Raw genomic sequence first — 24,883 nt, 5'->3', positions numbered from 1 at the left:
GGATTCATATAGAGGCAATATGATATTTTCTGCCTTATTACGGTATCTATCCCTCTCTTCATGATTCCCAACATTCTGTTCACTTTTTTGACTGCCGCTGCACATTGAGTGGATGTTTTCAGAGAACTATCCACAATGACTCCAAGATCTCTTTCTTGAGTGGTAACAGCTACTTTTGACCCCATCATTCTATATGTATAGTTGGGATTATGTTTTCCACTGTGCACTACTTTGCATTTATCAACACTGAATTTCATCTGCCATTTTGTTGCCTACTCACCCAGTTTTGCGACATCTTTTTGTAACTCTTTGCAGTCTGCTTGGGACTTACTTATCTTGAGTAGTTTTGTATCATCTGCAAATTGCGCCACCTCACTGTTTACCCCCTTTATTTATGGATATGTTGAATAAAACTGGTCCCAGTAGAGACCCCTGGGGGACACCACTATTTACCTCTCTCCATTCTGAAAACTGACAATTTATTCCTACCCTTTGTTTCCTATCTTTTAACCAGTTACCAATCCATGAGAGGACCTTCCCTCTTATCCCATAACAGGTTAACAGCTTAGTTAACAGCTTTATCTATCATCATGTGTCCTTGCATAACTGCCATGAATGTCCACTTATTTAAAACATTTTCTTAGCTATACTCATTTGCACAAACGCTGCACAATACACACATTTTACAACCTGCTGCATACCTCTGTGTTTTGGCCCCATCTAGGCAAATGCATTTTACTATTAAATCCAACATACACAAGCGTGCAGCCTCCCACCTACACAGTAGTTTTTCTTCCAGCTGATGGCCAGACAGCTTCGTAAAGGATTTTATTTCAACTACTTTCTCACAAGATTTCTTTTACCCTCCAAGTTCTCACTCAGTCTGGATGCCAAAGGCCACCTTTCTGAAGACTTTAGTAGAAGTCAGCTTTAACCACAGGCATTTACGCTGCTACTATCTACCTAAAATGCTCAACACCTGGAAACAGGACCGTGTCTTATGCTAGAAACTTGAACTGGGCTGGGAGAAGTGAGATTAGAAAGTCTTCATCCTTCCAAACAACTGAAATGATGAGTTTCCTCCCCTCCGTCCCTTAAGGCTCACCAGGATCTACAAAGCGGTGGTAGTCTGCTGTTATGCCATCCTGTAGTGAATATTTGACACAGCCAATCTCACAAGGGAGGAAGCGCTGCTCACAGGGAGAGGGCAGCTCTCCATGACTGTAAATGTTCAGGAAGTAGAAGATGTTCCCAAGCACAGCTGGAAGGAGAAATTTTCAGGGGTCACTAGAGGAGAGAACAAGCAAGTCTTTTTCCATCCAGTGAACATTATTATTTATACTGCAGCAGCACTTATCTGCCCCAATCGAAGATCAAGGTCCCACTATGTTAGGCCACACAACTGAGTAAAGACACAGGATAACAATTGGACGAAACATGTGGGAGGACAAGGTAACTGTTAAAAGAACACTTTTGCATAAATCAGGAGATTCTGCGGTCACAGTTCACCTCCAGGTTAATTCAGATGGTATTGTTTTGTAAATATCACAGCACAGGTTAACAAGAATGCCAGGGGCCCGGAATCCATCAACACCACCACTCATGCCTCCCTCCAATAAAGCTCTCCAACATTGTCTCTTTAAGTAGGGATGGGAAATGCCACCGATACCAGGAACTCTAAACAGCACATTAAGCTTCAACCAAATCCAGCAGGAGGCATACTGAACTAAGGATATAGTGCTTTTAAACTGTGGAGGGGCTGAAAAGAATCAAAGAGCCCTTAGAGAAAGCTCACCTCTAAAATAACAGAGCAATAATATGTGACAGGGTATGTATGATACAAACAAGAACGAATGTTCATAGACTTAGCATAGCAACAGGTCCACACTACTAAAATATTGACTTCAGTCAGTGAAAACTATACAGATAATTGTCACTGAAACAGATGAAGGGTATTCCTTCACCCCCAGCCTAGCCCATTCTCTCTTCAATAAGGTTTTACTTAGTGCTTGCACAAGTTTTATGTATCTTGGCTGGTGGCTTGACTGTTTATAGCATTTTGTAAGTGCTACTGTATATTATACTAGAGCTTCTTAGAGGCAGGGTGAAGTGCACTGTGGCAGTGCTCTGAGCGTTTCCTTTGCTGCTAGTCAGTGCCGATCTCAGTATCAGTTTTACACGGAAATGCAGATGGGAACAGATTGGCTTTTCAGGCTTCTATTTAATAAGACACCAGCCAGCCAATGTGCAAGTACAGCATTGGCTGACACAATAGCTTTCTCCCAGGCTAGGCTGTCCTGTTATCCAGTGTCTATACTGTTGTTCTGAGCTTCCACTCAGACATCTAAAAACTTCCTACCCTTTTATACTTGACATAAGCACACATGTAGCCAAAGTCTGGACTAGGCCTTGTATATCCCTAATGAAACGGAAGTTACAACAGAAATGCTTTCCTGCAACAGTTCACTTCGGTTTGTCTCCAACCATTTACAGACATTAAGAGCCTTATTCTGTCTTCAAATATGTACATGCAACTCCCATTAAGTTTAAAAGGAGGTACAGCCAGACGTTTGTGGGCAGAAACTGCCCCCTGACCATTATGAACTACATTTCTATTATGAAATCCTTTGTTACTGTAGGACAACTTATGAATAGTTATTTTAACTAAGTTAATTTTTGTCTGACATATTAAATATATTCAGATCTAAATTAAACATGAATTTCCCACTTTCCCCAGGTAAGGCCTGTAAGCCAGATGTAGCAATTCTGCTCCTTATGGAAGTCATCCAACACTACGAGATCCTTAGGATTAAGCTTCTTTAGGTTTACTCTACCCTGATCATTCTTCCAAGAAAGACTGGTGGCATCTGAAACAGAAGCGCTTCTCTGTATCTGCATGGGCAGTGGTGCAGGAACCGGAGAAATCTGATGGGGAGGCTGGAGAAAACAAAATAGAGTTAAGTACATAGTCTGCTCCTCCAGTCAGAGAAGGACCATAATATAGCTCCTTCTTTGCCCTCTATGAATGGATGGCAGCACTGCTCCTTCTAAACCCACCTGACCACAGTTTGCAGTATGGAGGCAGTTTACAGTACGCAGGCAGATTATGAGCAGGCATGTTTTCTCCTCTGACACAAAGGATATTAGTGGTGCCCACACCAATTTACCAACACACAGAAAGAACTATAACCAAGCCTCTGAATTAAAAAAAGAACATCCACAGAAGGGCATTTCATCCACGTTTAGATTTGTCACACAGAAGGAAGCTATCATCTCCCAAGCCTATAGACACATCCTAGGGGAAGGGATGAAAGTCTAACACAGTTTTCCATTTTTTCCCCCTAATTGAAAAGCCTGTAAAGAGCAGGCTAAAGACATAATTTCTTTCACATCAACTTTATTAGTCATTATTACACAATATTTCAGAAGTTAGAATTACAGGGTAAGCAGGGAAGTAATGCCAATTTATTGCTTTTCTGAAGGTATCATGCAGGATTCTCAATTTCGGGTCTTGTGTCTCCAGTACAAGTCATGAAAAGATTCTCATTACTCTTAGGGTTTTTTACCTTCTGATGCACCGCTAGGCTGGCCTCAGAGCTCTGGCCCCCAGAGCATGCTCTAATTTCAGGAACATCAGCGGCCACAGAACATTTAAACTAGCTCCCTTTAAAATGTGGAAGGAAGAGCTTCTCAAACTTCAATTATATGTAAGAGACCTACACACTTCTCCCTTACACCAATCTTCTTTTTTAAGAAAACAGTACAGAGGAACATGACAGGTTTCAGAGTAGCAGCCGTATTAGTCTGTGCCACAAGTGCTCCTTTTCTTTAGTACAGAGGAAGTCAACCTTCTCAGAACATGTAATCAACAATGTAGAAGTGAGTGCTCACTGTGTGAACAAAGGACACATTACATTATCAACTGAACCCCTCAAACTCTGAGGTGTACAAGCATGACAACATTGCTGGAGAAGCAGAATTACAAGGTAAGCAATTTTCCCTTCCTTAAAGATATTATTTAATGCACATTCCCAACACTGGAGAGGAGGTAAGTTCAAGGGATGTCCTGAAATAGTAAGTTTAACCATGAACATGACCAGAATGTATACCAGTGAAGAACTCCTCCAAAAATTGGTCAAATTCAGTAAAGACATCCCAAAAAAGAAATTATAAGCAATGGAATTGTTTGGATTCTCCTTACTTTAGGAAAGAGTTCAGTATGACTGAAGAGAGATCCCCCCCCAACCTCAGAGATAAGTGATTAGCAAAACAAAAAAAGTTCACCTAAGGGTTTCATTTTCCCCCAAGTAAAGTTGCCCAGGATCTTGAAAGTCAAGTATGCAGAGAAGGGCCTCGCCGGGATGGGGTTGCATGCGTGCGAAGGATGTAGGCAGGATGAAAGTGGAAGTTGGCTTCTTGGGCAGAAATGTTGTCAGAAGATTCTGTACCACCACTATAACTTTGTAAAACGTAATATAAAGGTAGATTAGTCATTAAAACCTGAAAGCATCCTAGGAGTAGAGATAGTACACTTCCTGGTGATGGTTATCACAAAACTTCTGTCTCCGAGTACTGAAAGGCTCAAAAGGAACTTTTCTTTAGCTTTCTCGGGATCATATTTGTTATGTGACACCAAAGATTTTTAACAGGGTGTGCCACTGGCAGGCCAGATGCCAGCTCTTATCCAGGCTGCAGGCATTAGATAAGAACTGACAATCTTGTAGCTGGAAACCAGACCAGGTCACCTGTAAGTTTTGCTCAAAATAGGTATTAGCCTTATAAGAATGTATTTAGCGTTTAAGACTCTGAAACACTTGTAAGTTGCTGCATGCATTAATCTCATTTGTAATGTCTGTATAACTTTAAAAACGTTTGCTCTGAACTTGCAAACTTGGGACTTGGCTACACGTACATTTTATAGCACTCTAACTTGCTGGCTCTAGGGTGTGAAAAATCATCCCCCAGAGCGCAGCAAGTCAGAGTGCTTTAAAGCGCTAGTGTAGCCAAGGGAGCCATGCTACCAACACTTGGAGCTAATCCCCTCGTGGAGGTGGATTATCAGGAGCACTGGGAGACCTCTCTCCCAGCGCTCCTGTGTGACCACACCTCGCACTTCAAAGCGACGCTACATGAGTGCTCCCACAACAGCGCTTTGAAGTTTCCAGTGTAGCTATGCCCTCAATCCCGGGAATCACTCCCCACCCATTCAGAAGGACTATCAAAATCAAATGGGTCATCAAGGACCATCACAATTCAAAGGACTGGTTAATGGCTCTCTCACACCTGGGAAATGCTACCTGCAAGGAAGCTCCTCCTGTTGGCATGGAAGTTGAACGAAGGAAACAAAACAGTCACAGGAAAATTTTCCATTTCTCTCCTCGCTGTTTGAACTCTGACAGGGCCAGATGCTATAATCTGAGGCAGAGATTCCCAGTGGTTACCCCTGAATCTGCCCTGAAAGACCCTTTGAATTGACAGATCACTAGAACTCTGTCACTCTTAGGATTTAAATGGTAACTCACTGGTGTGTTATTGCTTGCTTTAACCTGCAAATAACTCTCAGATTGCTTTTTCCTAGCTAACAAACCTATAGGCCATGTCTACACGAGTGAGCTTACGGCAGCACCGCTGTAAGATCACTCGTTTAGCCACTCTATGCTGACGGGATAGAGCTCTCCCATCAACATAATTAAACCACCTCCAACGAGCTGTCCACACGGTGCTTCTGTTGGTGTAACTTATGTCACTCAGAGGGGTGTTTTTTTCAAAAGTGATAGTGTAGACATAACCTTAAACAATTCATTACAGGATTGGCTATAGCGGTTGTCTCTAGTGTAAGATCTAGGGTACCAATTCACCTGAGAGTGAATGACTGGTCTCTTGGGACTGGAAGCAACCTGAACGTGGAGTGATTCTTGGTATAAGTGACCATTTATCACTAACTGCAGTTTGTCTGAGTGGCAAGACAGGCTTGAGAGTCTGGGAGACTGTCTGTGACTCCATGGTAAGACTATTATAGTGATCCAGGAGTTCACATTTAATACTGGCTTGGTGACATCTAATTCTAGAACACACCACCAATTTGGGGCATCTCCCCTGAGGTAGGCACACTCAGTCGTGAGCCACTCCAGACAGTGTGACCTAGGGGTTTCAAAATGTCAAGCCTCAAATGAATTTGATGAAAAAAGGCTGGAGAGACATTGTCGTGTCTTTGACAAGGTCACTTGTTCATGAAAAGCAGTTTAACGATGACTTAAGGAAGTATTCAGACAGCTCTTGTGCAGAGCAAGTAAAGGGGTTTATGGGCCCATAGGTAACACACACCAGATCTCACCCATTGGCAAAGAGAAGGCCACTGAGGACAAAGTGATTCAAGCCACCTGCTTTGAGACTTGCTTGCCTACAGATTTCCACCTTGACAGGAGCCGAGTTGTCAGAGAGAATGCACCGAGGTATGGCTGGATGTGCGCCAAGTGTGCTAGACTCAGCCTGTTGATATCAGTTTAGGCCACCTGCAAGAAAGCTGAAAACCAATCCTATGTAAGTTGGTAAGACGCTAACAGGATCTTCAAAAACTTTTATCTCCTGAATGATGCCAGGACCTCTGACTCCAAGAGTAGCCAGCATATAGACACAGACACGTCCATTCCCAGAGAACAAAGGTGTCCAACATTAACTGTCTTTTCTACTATGACCAGGAGACTTGAGAGTGGTAGTTCAAGTTAAAGAACTCTTCATCTCTAGAAGATGACACTGGGAGAGTTCTGATCTATTACACCATGATCCACAGACCAATTGTGTTGAGCTACGAAGATACGACTCAGTCTTCCTCATTCCCCTTCCTGACAGATAAGCTGTAACTAGAAATGTTTTGGAGGACAGATCCCATTCCCCCACCTGCAAGACCTCCCAACACAGGAAGCATGATCCAAGTCTCTTTACCTACTGAGATAACATGTTGTAAGAGTTTCTTCAAATCATGACCACCCTTTAGAGATATCAGGTCTCTTGCACTACTTAGTGTTTTCAGAATCACTAACGCATATCAGCGTTCTAGATAACTGCTGTTCCTAGGGAAAGACACATGTCCTAGTAAGAATTCAAGGGTACAGTCTGTACGGGGAGACTTTGGCAAACCAGTAAAGTGCCTGAAACCACTATGGCTTATTGCTAAAAGCAGCCAAGTCAGCAGGCTTAGCTTAACCAAGGCAGGAGGGGAAAGGACTTTTTGGGTGCCATAGAGAGGTCAGCTTGACACCACGTCCTTCCTGATAAGAACTGTGTTGAAGTTGCTGATATATGCATCTTAGAAGAGCAGGATGTGCCCCAGGAATGTCTATTGGGGCCTCAAGGGTGCAAACGGTGGAAAAACCCACACCTGGTTAATCGATAATCAGAAGGTACCTCCCACTTGACCACTGAAACTGCTTACTTAACACGTTTGCTTTAAGGAACATGTCATTCTATTACTAATGTATAAATAAGGGGGAAAAGTTTGAGGTAGTGGGACTCTTGAGGACTGGACTCTCCCTCTGGATGCATCTTGTGTTCCCCACTAGCAGATGGGCTGCCACTGTGCCACTCGAGAGCCACACTCAGCTTTGGTAATTACTAAGGGTTGGGGGTGTTTTACTAACCTGTTGCAGACGTGTGTATAAGTGCTTGAGACGAAGTAAAGTTTAGTTTTAAGTGAAAGCACTCATGTGTTGTCCTGTTTGTGCCAGCCATCTATCGGTTGGACGGCCGTGTCTCCCCGATTTATTTCCTGACACCACCTCGCAGAGAGTAAAAATTACCAAGAGCTTTGGGTTGAAAGAACCCCGGGTAACAAGTCCACCTCATAATTGGAACCCAGTTGTGAGTTACACCAGTAAATAAGATATTGTCCATAAAGTGAAACTGCATGGAACATAAAGCAGGGTTCTGCTTGGATTGTTTTTTGTTCTGACCCATTTAAGAGAAATTTTGTGCTACCAATTTAAACTGGAAACAGATAAGCTCTTTGAGGTATGGATCTTGTCTTCTTGCATACATATAAAGAACCACAATAAAAATATACTACTTGGCAGAGCTAAGAAGAAAATCATTATGTCCTGAAATGGACAATAGTCAATAAACTATATACAGAAGTTGCACTAGTGTAAGGCTATGGCTATGCTTGCAGATGTAGAGTGCTGGGAGTTAAACCAGCCCTCAGAGACAGCAGCAGGAAAGCGCTGTCATGTGTTCACACCGTCAGCTGCAAGCGCAGTGGCATGGCCACATTAGCAGCTCTTGCAACACCACAGAGAGCAGTGCATTGTGGCAGCTATCCCAGTGTGCAAGTGGCTGCAGCGTGCTTTTCAAATGGGAGGGAAGGGGGTGGAGTGCAACAGGGACTGTGTTGAGTGTATGCAGGGGGAGAGACAATGGGTTTTGGGGGGCAGAGAGTGTGTCAGCGTGCTGTCTTGCAAGTTCAGACAGCGGCAGGGGGAAACTCCGACATCAGCCCCCACCCCTCTCTCTCACACACACATGCAAGCGCCTGACTCTGCAGCAGCAGCAGCATTCCACAGTAATGGTTTGCTTTGTCCCAGGACAGATAAGCAGCCGGCTGTCAGAAACGAAGCTTTGAAAGTTATGCTTCAACCCCAAATCCAGAGTAAGGCAGACTCTGGAGGAAAAGTCCACAGTGTGGCAGAATACTGAACTGCAGGCTCTCTCCTCCATTTAAGAGTAGTTGTAGGGTGATGGTAAACTATAGGTTTACATTGTTGGTAAATTCAAGACATTTCTGGACTACCAAGGAAGATACAATTACAAACTAATATTATAGCCATGCATATTTCTACACTAACAAAGGAAAAGGGGCAGAAGATAGGCTTCTTGTAAGTTTTTAGGGTGGCCCTGTGTGCCACAATTTTTGACCAACCCCTGCAACTGTGTTACTCCTCTTATTCAGCCCACTCCAAATTCCAGGTTTCTTCTTCTACCTTCCCATTTACCTGTTTCACTGATGCCTGGGTGGAGTTCTCTGCTCTCCATTTACGAGCCATCTCTGCATATTTCTCCTTTTCATCCTGAGTCAACAACTGTGAATAAAATTGTTATATAAGTCATTTTCTGACCATTTCCTTCTAAGAAGACAAACTTGCTCCAGAATCCAGAAAGTTCTAGGAGAATAAGTAGTCTTCGACTTAGAGTAGGTGAGATAAAGCAGCTATGGAGCTGGATTGAGCCAGTACTGGCTGATACACCATTAGGGCCAGATGGCAAGTGAATTTCTTAGTAGAAAGAGATTGTTGGGTTTTTTTTTTAATATTAAAGTGGGCACCGGGGGAGAGATTATGCACTATTAATAAAGCTGCAAGACTAAGGGCCAAAATCAGGTTAATGAACATTTTAACACACTGATCTTGTGCTACTAGCCACACCCTAGCACAGAGGTTCTCAAATTGGGGGGGGGAGGGGGCAGGAGGAACAGAACGTATTCGAAGGCGGGGGCTGAGAAGCCGCTCTGCCTTCAGAATTGGGAAGCTGGAAAGGCCAGGCACTCAGCTCTGAAGGCAGCACCATCGCCAGCAGCAGCAGAGGAGTAAGGGTGGCATCCACTCTGACTTCAGAGCTGGGCAGCAGTATATGTACCAGTGTGGTGGGAGCAGAGGCCTAAACAACTACAGACACAAAAAAGGGGGGCCCGATCAAATAAGTTTGAGTATTTATGCCTGAGCATAAATAAAAGAATTTTAGTAATCTAATTCACTCTTTTACTAATGCCATTTGTTAACATTTTGCCTTTTCTTCAACTTGGGCTATGAAACCAGACTGGTCGGTTTCACTTACTAGCTTTTAGGTATTGGCAAAATGTTTTGTTCCCATAGATCAAATCCAGCAAACACTGACATACATGCTTAAAATTAAGGATCAAGATTTTAATCTATTTTTAAAAAAGCAAAATTACATTTCTATATTCAGACTTGTTTTTGTTCCCCTTTAAAGAATGGCATATTTGTCCCAAATTTTAGATTTAGTAATAAGCATTTTTAAACTTTTGTTTAAAGTGTCCTTTTAAAAAAATTCTAAGTGAAATAATTTTTCATTATCCTGTACTATTTATAAATTAGAAACTTCAATATTGAAAACCTAGAAGCAAGACAAACCTCACTGATTCACCAATAACATGGAAAAAATTAAAACAGTATAAATAGTGAAGAGAATTGGATTTTAAATCCCTTTAATAGTTAAAGATGTTTCTACTTAACATATCAAAGAACTGTCTACTATTTACATCTTAATAGTGTCACATCCACATTGGACAGCTCAAACCCAGTTACCCACTCCCCGCAAGAGAGTCCCTTTAAAACTGAGTAAAGTCAGGAAACATGCAACTCGGATTAGACATAACAAACACCATGAACAGAAAAGAGAAAAAGCATTTCCTCCTGCCTTTCTCTAGCTAAAGAGGAAGACATTTCATCCCAGAGAGGATCTCTGTGCAGCATGGAAAAGTGATGGAGTGTTTGTGTGGAGGTATAGAGGAGTGTGTGCCTGGGGCGGGAAGGGGGAGGAGAGAGGAAGGACTTGTAGATGGGGTGCATGCCCAGGGGTAGGTGTTGGGAGAAGGTAATGGGGGAATACACATCTGGGGCAGGGTGTGTGTGTTTGTTGGTGGGGAGGATACACGTCCAGGATTGGAGGATGCGTGTGTTGGGGGAGTATGAACACCCAGGGTTGGGTGTGTGTGTATGGGGGGGGGAATGTACGCCAAGAGTTGGATGAGTGTGTATGGGGGGAATACACGCCCAGGGTTGGGGGGAACGTGTGTATGGTAGTGATGCACGCCCAGCATTGGGTGTCTGTGAGTGTGTGTATGGGGGTGATGCACATCCATGGTTGGGGGTATGTGTGTATATGGGGGGATGCACACCCAGGGTTGGAGTGTGTAGGGGGGGATGCACACCCAAAATTGGAGGAGGGCGTACAGAGGGGATGCATGCCCGGAATTGAGGGTACGTGTGTGTATGGGGGTGATGCACAGCTGGGGTTGGAGAGGAGGAATGTATGCCCAGAGTTGGGGGAGGGGGGTGTATGAAGGGATGCATGCCCAGAATTGGGGGGGTATAGGGGGATGTATGCCTGAGGTTGGAGGGAGTGTGCTTGGGGGGCAGGGAAGAGATGCATACCTGGGGCTGGGACAGGGTGCTGGGGGGGATGCACACCCGGGATTGGAGGGTGTGGGTTGGGGGGGCAGAGGAGAGCGTGCACACCTGGGGTTGGACGGTGGGTGGTGGTGATGGGGGCAGACGCACGCCCGGGGTGGGGTGGGGTGGGGTGGGGGGGGGGGGAGATGCACATGCGAGTATGCGGGGAGTCCAGCCCTGGCCGCTCCTCCCGCGGGGGGTCCCGCCGGTCCGGCCCGGCCCGCGGGGTTAGCCGGGTTGCAGCCCACGCGCGGCTCTGCCCAGGCCCCGCTCACCGCCCAGTCGCGCGAGCAGAGCGGGATGGCGTCGGGCACGCGGGCCACCGGCAGGCCGCGCCGCTGTAGCTCGGGCAGCTTCTCGCGCACGAAGAAGTAATAGGCGTTGCGCGCGCCCTTGCGGTTCGGCATGGCGGGGGGGGGGGGGGGGAGGAGGAGGAGGAGGCGAGCCCGCCAACGAGGCCTCTGAGCTCGGGCCGGACGCCGCTGCTTCACCGCCCGCGCGTCAGCGGACTCCCCGAATCCTCTCCCTCTCAGCCCCGCCCCCCCGCTCCGCGAAGAAAGAACCAATCATATCGTTTAGCAGCCCGCGCGCGCATGGATCCGAATGAGCCACGAGGCGGCACGTGCACCTCTCTCCGATTGGCCGGTGAGAGAGGACTCCAGCGGTGCGCGCCCCGCGGGCTTCCCAGAGAGAGAGTCGAGTGCTGCACCAGCAGGGGACTCGCCTTCTCGCCGTGGGGCACGCTGGGATTTGTAGTCTCGATTTGCGGTTCCGAACCATGGGCGCAGGGCATGCTGGGAGCAGTAGTTGGCTCGCCCACACTCAGCGGGGGACGTGCCAGCAGGGGCTGCTGGTGCCCAGAGAGGACAATGTGGGGCGGGCGCGCAGGGACATGCAGTATGGGGGATAAGGAGCTTAGTTGGCCCAGGGGGATCAGGCTACCCACAACCACGCAGGTGTGTGTCTTTTGTGCTAAACCTGAGCTGCCCTCCATGATCAGCCTGCGCCTCTAGCCCCCTGTCATTGCAAAGGGAGCCAGCTACGAGCGGGGTGTCAATGATGCTGCCGTGGCGGCCTGAGGCGGTAGCTCTGAGAGGAGTCAACAGCTCCATTTGCTCAGTGGGGAGTTAACTCCTATACGGGGCAACAGGACGTTAGGCCGAGTACCAGCACAAGCGCTTTCCTAGTTGGCCTGCAGACCTCAGTTCAGTTATGAGGGTGAGGGCAACTGCATGCTGCATTAGAACCTGACAGGCCTCCTGAACTTACTGCTAGTTTAACTGAATGCTGCTCATTTGACTGTCACCGACAGGAGGCAGGACATCCGTGAGAACACAGGAGGTTCTAGGCTGCTGGTACTGGAAACAGCTCTGCTACAGGTTTCAGGGTAGCAGCTGTGTTAGTCTGTATCCGCAAAAAGAAAAGGAGTACTTGTGGCATATGCTCAAATAAATTTGTTAGTCTCTAAGGTGCCACAAGTACTCCTTTTCTTTTAGCTCTGCTGCAGACTTCTAGTGAGACCATAAGCAAGTCACACAGCCTCTCCAGATGAGATTCTGAAAGGTGCTTAATGCCTCAGTTGCCAACCTGCAAATACATATAAATACTGTGTATTAGTTATAGTTGGCCATAGGTGCTGGAACTAGGGGTGCAGGGGGTTTACAATTTGGTTCAATGGCTCTCAGCACCCCCACTATAAAAAATTGTTCCAGTGCCCCTGCAGTTGGCTGCAAGGGGGCACATTGATTATATAGGCATATTCAAAGAATCTCATTAAGAGCCAAATATGGAATTTCTGTTTGTCTCTCTCTGCCCCACACTCTTTCTCTCTCTCACACAAGCAAGAACGTAGGGATTGCACTGTACCCAGTGTATAATATTAATAGTCATGGTGGGAGTGAGACGCATGACCCTGTGAGCCCCCCAGGTGGAATTCCAATTGACTCTAGGGAGCACTCAGATAATCTCTGGGCTGTCCCGCAAAGATGACAGCTCTTTCAGAATTTTGTTATAAATGGACACAAATCAGACGTCAAGAATTATAACATTCAAAAACCAGTCGGAGAACACTTCAATCTCTCTGGTCACTCGATTACAGACCTAAAAGTCGCAATATTACAACAAAAAAACTTCAGAAACAGACTCCAGTGAGAGACTGCTGAATTGGAATTAATTTGCAAACTGGACACCTTTACATTAGGCTTGAATAAAGACTGGGAGTGGATGTGTCATTACACAAAGTAAAACTATTTCCCCATGTTTATTCTCCCCCCTCCCCCGCTACTGTTCCTCATACGTTCTTGTCAACTGCTGGAAATGGCCCATCTAGATTATCTAGATTATTACAAAAGGTTTTTTTTCTCTCCTGCTGGTAATAGCTCACCTTAACTGATCACTCTCATTATAGTGTGCATGGTAACACCCATTGTTTCATGTTCTCTGTGTATATAAAATCATCTTATTGTATTTTCCACTGCATGCATCCGATGAAGTGGGCTCTAGCCCACGAAAGCTTATGCTCAAATAGATTTGTTAGTCTCTAAGGTGCCACAAGTACTCCTGTTCTTTATACTCTTCCCTTGAAAGTCTCTGTACTCCCCCATTCACATCTTAACTCAGATTAAAATACAGAAACAATGCAATCAATATTGTTTTGATCAGTTTTCTCTCACGTTGGAAGGCAGAGTGAGCTGCTCCCACATTGTGCTACTAATTTCTTCCTCTGTCAAAAGCTTGTGCCCTCCATTTGCCAAATTAGAATGAAATCTCAGAGTCCTATTGGACTCATTGCTAATCCTAGACATGCATGTAACAACAATAAAAGACATTACCTCAACCACCTTGTCTCTCTAACAACGATAAATACTTTCTTCCACTTCCAGCTCACTAGGACGCTGTGCTTCTTTGTCTCAGTGGAGGATCTATCTAAGCACAATGATCCATTCATTCATCACCTGCAGACTGAATTATTGCAGCTTGCTATATTTTGAGGCTGAAGGTGGAGGCTACCACGTAAGGCCACATCTTTGTCCCGGTTAAGTATGCTTTGCCCTACTGCAGCCACTGGCATGGGGTGTGTGATCAGTGTGTCCTTGCCCAGTGATATGTGGCTGATTTAGAAAAGCTGGACGTGCACAATTCCATGGGGCCGGACGAGTTGCATCCGAGAGTGCTGAAGGAATTGGCGGCTGTGATTGCAGAGCCACTGGCCATTATCTTTGAAAACTCGTGGCGAACCGGGGAAGTCCCGGATGACTGGAAAAAGGCTAATGTGGTGCCAATCTTTAAAAAAGGGAAGAAGGAAGATCCTGGGAACTACAGGCCAGTCAGCCTCACCTCAGTCCCTGGAAAAATCATGGAGCAGGTCCTCAAAGAATCAATCCTGAAGCACTTGCATGAGAGGAAAGTGATCAGGAACAGCCAGCATGGATTCACCAAGGGAAGGTCATGCCTGACTAATCTAATCGCCTTTTATGATGAGATTACTGGTTCTGTGGATGAAGGGAAAGCAGTGGATGTATTGTTTCTTGACTTTAGCAAAGCTTTTGACACGGTCTCCCATAGTATTCTTGTCAGCAAGTTAAGGAAGTATGGGCTGGATGAATGCACTATAAGGTGGGTAGAAAGCTGGCTAAATTGTCGGGCTCAACGGGTAGTGATCAAAGGCTCCATGTCTAGTTGGCAGCCGGTATCAAGTGGAGTGCCCCAAGGGTCGGTCCTGGGGCTGGTTTTATTCAATATCTTCATAAATGATCTGGAGGATGGTGTGGATTGCACTCTCAGCAAATTTGCAGATGATACTAAACTGGGAGGAGTGGTAGATACGCTGGAGGGGAGGGATAGGATACAGAAGGACCTAGACCAATTGGCAGATTGGGCCAAAAGGAATCTGATGAGGTTCAATAAGGATAAGTGCAGGGTCCTGCACTTAGGTCGGAAGAACCCAATGCACAGCTACAGACTAGGGACCGAATGGCTAGGCAGCAGTTCTGCGGAAAAGGACCTAGGGGTGACAGTGGACGAGAAGCTGGATATGAGTCAGCAGTGTGCCCTTGTTGCCAAGAAGGCCAATGGCATTTTGGGATGTATAAGTAGGGGCATAGCGAGCAGATCGAGGGACGTGATCGTTCCCCTCTATTCGACATTGGTGAGGCCTCATCTGGAGTACTGTGTCCAGTTTTGGGCCCCACACTTCAAGAAGGATGTGGATAAATTGGAGAGAGTCCAGCGAAGGGCAACAAAAATGATTAGGGGACTGGAACACATGAGTTATGAGGAGAGGCTGAGGGAGCTGGGATTGTTTAGCCTGCAGAAGAGAAGAATGAGGGGGGATTTGATAGCTGCTTTCAACTACCTGAAAGGGGGTTCCAAAGAGGATGGCTCTAGACTGTTCTCAATGGTAGCAGATGACAGAACGAGGAGTAATGGTCTCACGTTGCAGTGGGGGAGGTTTAGATTGGATATTAGGAAAAACTTTTTCACTAAGAGGGTGGTGAAACACTGGAATGCGTTACCTAGGGAGGTGGTAGAATCTCCTTCCTTAGAGGTTTTTAAGGTCAGGCTTGACAAAGCCCTGGCTGGGATGATTTAACTGGGAATTGGTCCTGCTTCGAGCAGGGGGTTGGACTAGATGACCTTCTGGGGTCCCTTCCAACCCTGATATTCTATGATTCTATGATTCTATGATTTCCTTTTGGGGGCCATTTTAGATGGCACAATTTAGAGCATCCTTGAGGCCTGGCTCTGCACTTGGCATTAGGGGCTATTCTATATTGCTGTGGGCCCTTTTTAATGTATTGTTTGTTTTTATTTTATGTCAGGGACCCAGATATTTTTGTGATGAGCAGTGCTTGAGCACCTCAAAATCATTCTGTAAATTAAATTAAAACAGGCTTAATTTTGTGTCTTTTTTAACCCTTTAACTGTTGTGGAAAACTACCTGTATTCTGGTTTAGTCCCTGGTACATCAACACTAAATAGCTAGAGAGGGAGTAAAGGAAAGAGACCTGTGCACAGAGCACATACTTTCATCCAACAAGGCTATGTCTTTCACAGGATTCTGCTATATTATTGTAGCGTTGTTGCTACCAGTGCATTTTTGCATGTTCATTTCACTTCCTCTCTGAGCGTATACTGTTCTTCCATGTGCAACCTTGCCTTGCCAACCTTGTTTCTAAGAGGACGACGCCTGTCAGAAATCTCATGGCAGGGAGTGCTAGCCACTCCTGGACAAACCTTCTTCCTAGGGACAAATTAAAAATAATATGATATGGATAATTAAAAAAGACACGGCTCCAGAAATGACACTCTGAAGAATGAGGGTGTTCCTAGAGAAGAATTGGAGGCAGTGTATCATCTTCAGGGTGTCTGATCATCAGACATTTTCCCCAGTGTCCTGTATAGCTGTCTGCAGGAGTTCACACCGTTTAACAACTCACTTCTTTGCCTGTTAATTTCAACTATACATAGATATGAACCTGCACTACCTGCAGTTCTTACTATACCCGCACACTTTCATAAAATTCTTTCTGCTCCTCTGTTGCAATTACACATACACCAGGGTGTTTATGTCCTGTATTGATATTCTGTGTGGCTTGAGTACAATGAAAAATAGTTTTAAAAAAATACTGCACTGGGAACAGCCATCTTATGTCCGTATGTCTGTGGAGAAAAACAACTCACAGCTGTATTGCTGATCTGCAGCTGGCGTGTTATTTAAAGTGATAATCTTAAATTCCCAGCTGAACAGCAGCAAAGAATCACTATGACTGTGGCATCTGAGAGAGAACTACAGGAAGGGTGGGATGGGGATGTTTATACAGAAAGGTAACTAGTGATTTTGAACTACCCACCAAAGAGAGTGAATTTAAAATAAAATCATATTATAAAACCTACAGTCTATTGTGCTGAGAATATAGAGGTTTTCCACTGAATATATTGAATGCTTTGTTACTGCAAATGGCATACTTGGGAAACAGATTCAGTGTATCCACAGTATCCTCTCTCCTGAGTTTGAAGAGAAATAAAACTTAACACTATTATGTCATTAGGTGCAGCCAGGCAGCCCAGGAACAAAAACGTGTACAAAGATGGTGCATGTACTTGATTAACATTTTGCTGTGAAGCTACCAGTGGTCAAGGAGAGATTCCAATTTAATAGAAGAAACTAAGAAAAGGGAGAAAGTTTCACAGTTTATGGCTGTCTGAACAGTGTGAATCTGATGGTGTATTAAAGAACACCTTTTGTGACATGCCAGTCTCTCGTCTGTGTACTGAAGCAATATAGCATTGTCTATTGGCGGAATCTGACCTTACATCCCAGAAGACTGTTGAAATCACAGTTTCTATGGAAATTGCTGCAAGGAGAAACCGAAGGGTTGAATGGATGTGCAAAAGGACATAAGAAAACTGTGGAATTTCCAAGCAAAATGTCAAGTTTTCAGGAATGTTACCAAAGTGGATCTTTCAGAAGTGAAGTGCTGGTGTAAAGATGTCAGATGCCAGCAATGTGTTAAAAAGAGCTATGTAGAATATGTCTGTAACCAGAAGAAATGACTGCTAGAAAGACTGGTATTGGAAAATGAGGAAGGGGGGCGGGGAAATGGCTAACGAGGGTTAGTACACCCTGGGACTCAGAAAATAAATGAGCTTGTATATAGTAATTAATGTTCACATGACTTTGGGTGACTCCATTACTGAAAGGATAGCCATTTCAGATAGAGTTGCAGTATATTTTTGTATGATATGGTGTATCATAGCATGACATTCTTCCACCTAAGTTTATCAGAATTGTGCTGGGGACAGGCACAGGGGAACTAATTAGTGTTCAGTATGGGGGACTGGAGCAAGCAAGGTAGAATTCCATTGCTTAAATTGCCACTGTTTGTAATGAATAGTGAGAAACCATACGTGCTGGGCTGGGCTTGAAAAGGTCCTGCTAATTGTTCAGAAACTCATATAATGATGAAAAGTGAAACAAGCCTAACTGCAATGTGGCAGAAACATAGTTCTGATTTAGAGTTACCAGGCATCCGGTTTTCGACCAGAACGCCCAGTTGAAAAGGGATTCTGGCGGCTCCAGTCAGCACTGCTAACTGGGTCACTAAAAGTCCAGTCAGTGGGGCTAAAGCAGGCTCCCTGCCTGCCCTGGCTCTGCACAGCTCATGGAAGTAGCTGGCATGTCTGTCTCTTAGGCTCAGGGGTAGCCACAGGGGCTCTGTGTGCTGCCCCCAACCCAAGAGCCAACTCCACAACTGCTATTGGTCGGGAACTGCAACCAATGGGAGCTACGGGGGGCAGTGCCTGCGGGTGTGGGCAGCGCGCAGAGGCCCCTGGCCGCCCTTGCGCATAGGAGCTGGACATGCCAGCAGCTTCTGGGAACCGCCTGAAATTAGCACCACCCAGCCAGAGACCGCATCCCGAACCCCCTCCAACACCCCAACCCCCTGCCCCAGCTAAGAACCCCCTCTCACACCCTAACTCCCTCCCAGAGTCTGCACCCCCACACCCCCTCCTGCACCCCAACCCCCTGCCCCAGCCCTGAGCCCCCTTCCGCACTCTGAACCCCTCATTTCCAGCCCCATCCCGGGGCCTGCACCCCCTGTCCCAGCCTGGTGAAAGTGAGTGAGGGTGGGGGAGAGCGGGCAATGGAGGGAGGGGGGATGGAGTAAGCAGGGGCGGAGCTTGGAGAAGGGGAAGGGCCTCAGTGAAGGGGTGAGGCGGGGGCAGTGCAAGGGTGTTTGATTTTGTGCGATTAGAAAGTTGGCAACCCTATTCTGTTTTTAAGAACGGGACAAAATCAAAGTCATCACTGAAAAGTTAACTATTAAGCCAGGCAGCTAGCTTAAAAGTTGCAAGGGGAAGATAATACCATAGACTGTCAGACCAAAGGTCTAAGCAGATATGGAACATTACCTAAAGCAGGAGTATTGTCATCTGTCATGCATAATGAATTAGCATTTCTTGTCTAGTGAAAAAGGATGGCACCATCCACATATGTGGATGTTTCAAAGTGACTATAAATCCAGTGCTGCATCCAGAACAATAACACTTCCTTGTATTGAAAATCTCTTTCCTTCCTTAGTCGAGAGTCAAAGGTTTATTTAAACTGACTTATGCCAAGCTTACTTGAAAATACTTGTGAAGGAAAAAAAATTCAGGAGTGACTAACACCAGTGACGCATAAGGGGTTGTACTGATCCCAATGTTTATCATCAGAGAGAACATCAACAACAGCCTTGTTCCAAGGGGCTATGGATCTGGGGTGAAATCTTGGTCTCACAAAGTCAGTGGGAGCTTTGCTATTTATTTCAATGGGGCCACACAGATTTTGAGTGGATTGTCAGGAGTACAGTGAATGGAAAGTGACTGGAAAAAAGCTGATGTCAGTCAACATAGCTCCATTTACTTAAATGGAACTACACTAATTTACACTAGATGGGGTCTGGCCCTGAATGAAAAATTCCACTCCATTTCCTTCTGTGTGCCTGCACAGAGGCAACAGAGCTCTGAGAAATAGCATACTTAAGGAGAAATTCTATTCAAAGTACAAAGAATTTTAAACTCTGGGGCAGAGACTTTTTGTTTTATGTATATGTACAGTGCTTAGCACAACGGGCCACAATCCTTAATGTAGGATTCTAGGCACTATTACGATAATTAATTAAATAATCATAAGACCATGTAATTAATTAATCACAGGATAAAAACAAGCATACATGTGGAAAGTACATTTTTTAAATCCCTATAATTCAACTGACTCTAAAGGATTTCTAATGGACCATCAAAAGACACACCTGCTGCCTAGAGATTATCTCCCAGCCTAATTTCACATTCCTACCACCTTAACTGAGGCACTAGAGCTGTTCAGATAAATATTACAAAACATTTTTCATCATGGCAAATGTGTATTTTTTTTCATACTGAAAACTGACTGAACTATTTTTGTTCAAACTTTTTTTTTTTTTAAAAGAGTCCTCTTGCCAAGAAAAAAGGTAGAACGTTTCCGTCTGAAAGACAAACAAACATAGGTGGAGTTTATAAGCAATTAGAAAATGCCCTATAGAATGGAAGTGCTAATGCAATCCTAACTATTGGTATTGCAATGCACTCTGCCTATACTACAGTGTACAGTCCAGTACTGTCCCAAGTTTTGGACCTGATGTGGCATAGGAAAATCAGAATACTTTATGTCTGAAGATCCAGACTAGGACAAAATTGAAGACCACTCCCTCTCTGATGTGGTTCATCAACATCTACAGAATCAAAGTCTTAATAAAAAAAATCTAGCCTTTATGATTATGAATAAAAACTTCCAAGTGTCAACAAAGTGCAAATTGAAACTGTGCTGACTCGGCTGCAAACAGTAAATTGGTACAGTGCAAGGTGCTGAGCACCCATCCAGCAGAGCACTTAAGCCCACACTTAACTTCAAACATATAAGTGGTCCCACTGACTATATCATCCTCTTCAGCTGTCACAGAACGTTCAAGAGCCTTAGGTACTAAATGTGTGAATGGGGCACTTTTTTTTTTTTTTTGGCTAGAACTCTTCACTTACATCTTCAGTGTTAGCAAATGATCTTCTGTCATCTTCTGCTTCCACACCAGTAATGAGTCCACTCAGAAGTCTTTTTCTATACTATATCATCTTGTAATGAAAACCCAGAACCCCACAACGCAGATATCATGCAGTGAGAGCTAGAAGACCTCCTGATCATCTGAAATGATAGTTGCTAGTCACAATGCCATGTTTTGGGTCAGAATTCACAGGATTTTAGTACGGTAATCTACACTCATTTTCTAGTTTATAAATTTTGTTAATTAAGGGGAGAAATATGTGTTGGGTTGGTATTTTGTGTGGCTTGGTATAGCATAAGGTGTGCAATTTAATGGGCAGATTTTCAAAGTTGTGCACGTAGCAAATGCAAGCACACTTAATTTTGTGTGCACAATTATCACAACTGTGAATGTAACATGAATAATTAAGCATACAAGCCGCTAGTTGGGTGCATAGTAGGTCCGTTGCACATGCTGCTGAATTGCAGCAATTGCACACCCACATTAAATGTGCCTGATTGTTTGCAGACCTTTTTTGAAAATCAAACCAGTGTCTACCTTAAAATCTACCTTCAGTTGGTGGCAGCCAACTTACATCTGTCTCTGTGTATGGGAAGATTGCTGAATGAAATAAGAGCTTTCTTACGGATGTGCAGCTGGCATGTTACTGAATTTTATTTGTTTCAGAGTCTACTTAAGTTTGGGAGTTAGGACATTTCAATTACACACATACACACCATACAACATTGTGTGTGTGCACTCCTCTGTTCTAGTCATACACACACCATGCTGTTTGCGTGCTCCTCTGTTCTAGCTCTGTTCACACATACACAATGCTGTGCCCCTCCATGGTGTGTAGGCAGGCACAGTGCTCCTTGATTCCTGTTATATACACATGCATTCTGTGCTCCTCAGTTCTATTTTCATGCATGCATTCTCTGCCCCTTAGATCTAGTCTGTCGCACACACACAGCCTCTCTCCTCAGCTTGCTCTTCTCTGTCTCTCACCCACTGTCTCGCTCCCTACCACTAGACACTAGATTGCTCAGTGGTGAACTCTTTTTTGCTCCTGGACAGCTTCAATGGACAGCCATGTGATTTAGAAACTCCAGTTACCACAGGAGCCTGCAGTACGGGGGGGGGGGGTAAAAGGAGGAGGAGTGGAAAAAAAAGAGCTTTCCTTCTGTTTGGGCTCAGTCTGTGGAACTATAGCTTGCTAAGCAGAGGTTTCCAATCTCATCTGAGATTGATCTGGAGGTCACTGGGGGAGTGGAAACCTGGGACCTAAAAGTACCTTTCCTGTCGTCCCCAACACAGTGGTAGCTTCCATTCAGAAGTCTCTCCGATTCACACACTGGGAGGCTGCTGAGCCCCGCAGATAACGGTGAAGGGAATACTTAGGTGCCAGTTGATTCGTACCAGGAGGGCTCTTTATTTTTCTTTGTGGTTTCAGTTTTTTCTCCCCCCGTCTGTCTTTTCTGCATGGAAAGACAAGGACGATGGATGGATTCTTGGTAGGATGGATCGTTCTGCTGTGGGTAACAGGTAAGGGTTTGCCTACCACAAAGATGAATAACTTTTTGGATTCCATGGGGTGCCGCTTGTGTCTTTGCCTGGAGCCTGTGTGTGAAAGTCCTTGGCGACGCGGTGCAGTGGTGGGGGGAGGATTACATCTTGTGATGGTGTGAGTGAGAGACATGCAGAGAAATGCAGGGTGAATGTGTGTTTGTCTCAGTTAGCAAAGTCTGGTGTGTTGTTTATCAGGGTCATGAAAGTTAGAGGCAGGAATGCATTGTTAGGTCACAGCAGTGCTGCTCCCTGCCAGCATTCCCTCTTTTACATATTCCGTCCTACCCCTAGCCTTCTCCCTCCCAATTTCAACATGGAATTCAAATGCAGTTGGGCTTTGGGTGTAGGGTGTTGGAGAATCAATCAGAAAAACGGGGGTGATCACCTCCCGCTGGGAGGAAGGAGAAACCTGGGGGAGTCCTCACTGATATTTTTGCAGTGGTTTGTATTCTTTGGCCAAAATCCAAGGTTTGAGAAGTCCCTTGGGGGCCTACAGGAGGACAGGTAGAGGTGAGAGTGATCTGGCAATATCTATGGGGAGAAGGCTTCTGATATCCTGAAACCCCATTGCATGCCCCCAAAAGGTAGTGTTCACAGAGATTTGGGGCTTAAGGGTTAGACAGTGGTCCTGACACTGAAATGGTGCATGGCTAATGGGTCAGGGTGGCAGCTCTCTGCCTTCCAGGTGAGTGGGCCAGGGAGGTATTGCTCTCTTTCTGCTTCTTCCTGGCTAGGGGGCATCAGTTGCTCCCCACTTCCTCCTTCCCCTCAGGTTGGTATTGCTTCTGCTGCATCCCTCTCCCTCCTCACTTTGAGCTGAGAGAATCAGAGGGAGATTGCTCCCTACCAGACAGTGTCAGATTGAGAAATTCCCTCTGAGGTTCCCTGTCTGATAACTTTGGGTCTGATGTGTCTAGCTGGGACCAGAGCGACATTCAGGCACTTCTGTCCTAGGGTGCTGAGGATGGTGCCACTGCGGATGACTGTTAACTGGGGTGAGCAGGAATTGGGGGGTTTGGTGGCGAAGGATCGCCTCAATGGGTTGGTGTGTGGGAGTGTGAAAGGGAGGTACTGGGCCTTGGGGAGGAGACAGTGTGAACCCAGAGGAACAGATTGTCCTTGGCTGGTTCCCAGCAGACATGCCCACACGAGGGCCAGGAACAATTGTAAGAACTTTGGCAGCACACACCAGTCCAAAAGGGTGTGAAGGAGACAAGGCTGCATCCACCCTCTGCACTGGTTCACAGAGGGGGCCAGGCCTGGTGTAGGGAGCACCCAAAGATGGGGCAGCCTGCATGCTTCCCCAGTGAACTGGGGAGGGACTATGACTGCACAAGCCCTCTCCCAACTTCACATGGGATGGGTGGCTCTTGCTTGTCCTCCTCAGGGCAGTGCTCAGCTGGCACAGTCTAGCCTACATAGAGCCACTGGGAAACAGAACCTGACAGCAGTGGGGGAGCGGGCTCGAGAAGGGGCAGGGGAATGGGCAAGGGGAGAAACAGACAACAAAGAACAGACTGAAAATGGGGCTAGGAGCGAAGGCAAGTCAGGGAAGAAAAGGAGAAGGGAGAAACAGCAGGATGAGACTAACCAAATAGTCACATAATAAGCAATGAAGGAATAGCAGCCCCTTGTCAGTCACAGGGCGGCGGTGCTGCCTCTCAAGGAGCCAGTGCAGGCAAAGGCAACTGCAGGAGCAGTAGGGAAAGGCCACCGTTGCCTGACCTAATCAGGGAAACTGAAGTAAAAAGAAAGAAAAGAAAATGAGGTCAGAGAGAGAGGAGTCACATTTTTTTAATTTAAAATGCTTCTAGGTGGTATCTGGTTTTCCAAAGTTTTCCCATGAAAGGGCCCTCAGATTTCCCACTCCTACCCAGATTCAGGATTCAGACAGCAAAATCAGCTTCACCTTACAGCACCTCTCTCTCCCGCACCCACCTATCTTCCTTCCCTTCCCCCTCCTTTTTCATTCTGAGTCACTTCAGTACCAGTGCTTCCTACAGCTCCCTACCACCTCTCCATTGCATCAGTTGGGGCTCAGGCAGCTTCCAATCCTCCTCCTCCTCCTCTCTGGCTGCTGCCGTAGTTTAACATTTCAATAAGTGGGTTTAGAGCTCCTGCACTTCCAAAATTACCACTACACTAGTGCCTGTCTGCTTACAGTGGGCTACTTATATCTGGCCCTGCACCATGCCCTGTCTAAAGGAGCCCCGACCTGGTAGTTAACAACATGGTATTAAATTTCCTCCCTTCTAAAAGAGCTTCCTATCTGGGCACGATCTGCAGGCTAACACCATGGAATAGATACATTTCCCCTTTCTAAAGGATCTGCAGATCAGGATATTCCACCTGCTACCGTAAGAGTTTGCTGATATTTCTTCCTTCTCAAGGAGCTCCAGATCAGGACATTCCCAAGGATCTAACACTGGGCAATTGACAAGTAAGACTGGTATTGACTGCAGTTTGGAGCAAGTAAGACTGGTATGAAACAAGAGTTACTACTGCAGTAAGAGCCTTCCCAGCTTGTCTGGTGCTTGATTTTCAGGATGTTACTGATTGGCACTGACTGCCAGTAGA

The 24,883-nt window shown here is 45.6% G+C and overlaps 2 protein-coding genes across 15 annotated transcripts in view; one reads left to right on the top strand and one right to left on the bottom strand.

Moving 5' to 3' along the window:
- The window catches only part of STYXL2 (serine/threonine/tyrosine interacting like 2), a 122,015-nt gene extending 110,114 nt beyond the window's left edge, over window positions 1-11,901 (bottom strand). For 5 of the 6 annotated variants that reach the window (XR_012154161.1, XR_012154159.1, XR_012154157.1 and 2 more), the window contains exons 1-4: window positions 11,456-11,775; window positions 8,985-9,071; window positions 2,835-2,937; window positions 1,106-1,261 (exon numbers count right to left, since the gene is read on the bottom strand). Coding sequence is in view for 3 of the 6 variants with exons in the window: in XM_073304722.1 (XP_073160823.1) it covers window positions 1,106-1,261; window positions 2,835-2,937; window positions 8,985-9,071; window positions 11,456-11,587 (478 nt within the window). In the remaining 3 variants the exon portion in view is untranslated. Of the gene's footprint in view, window positions 1-1,105; window positions 1,262-2,834; window positions 2,938-8,984; window positions 9,072-11,455; window positions 11,776-11,808 lie in introns of those variants that run through there. The other variant, XM_073304744.1, reaches the window with a different exon arrangement.
- Window positions 11,902-21,933: 10,032 nt separating this feature from the next.
- Window positions 21,934-24,883, top strand: part of ILDR2 (immunoglobulin like domain containing receptor 2) — a 48,620-nt gene continuing 45,670 nt past the window's right edge. For all 9 annotated transcript variants that reach the window (XM_073304700.1, XM_073304691.1, XM_073304683.1 and 6 more), the window contains exon 1: window positions 21,934-22,282. In XM_073304700.1, the coding sequence (XP_073160801.1) occupies window positions 22,237-22,282 (46 nt within the window). In that variant the 5' untranslated portion in view covers window positions 21,934-22,236. The remainder of the gene's footprint in view (window positions 22,283-24,883) is intronic.

This window comes from Lepidochelys kempii, chromosome 1, assembly GCF_965140265.1.
Source record: "Lepidochelys kempii isolate rLepKem1 chromosome 1, rLepKem1.hap2, whole genome shotgun sequence".
NCBI lineage: Eukaryota > Metazoa > Chordata > Testudines > Cheloniidae > Lepidochelys > Lepidochelys kempii.
The sequence above is the reverse complement of the archived record's forward strand: the minus strand, read 5'-3'. Positions and strand labels throughout refer to the sequence as shown.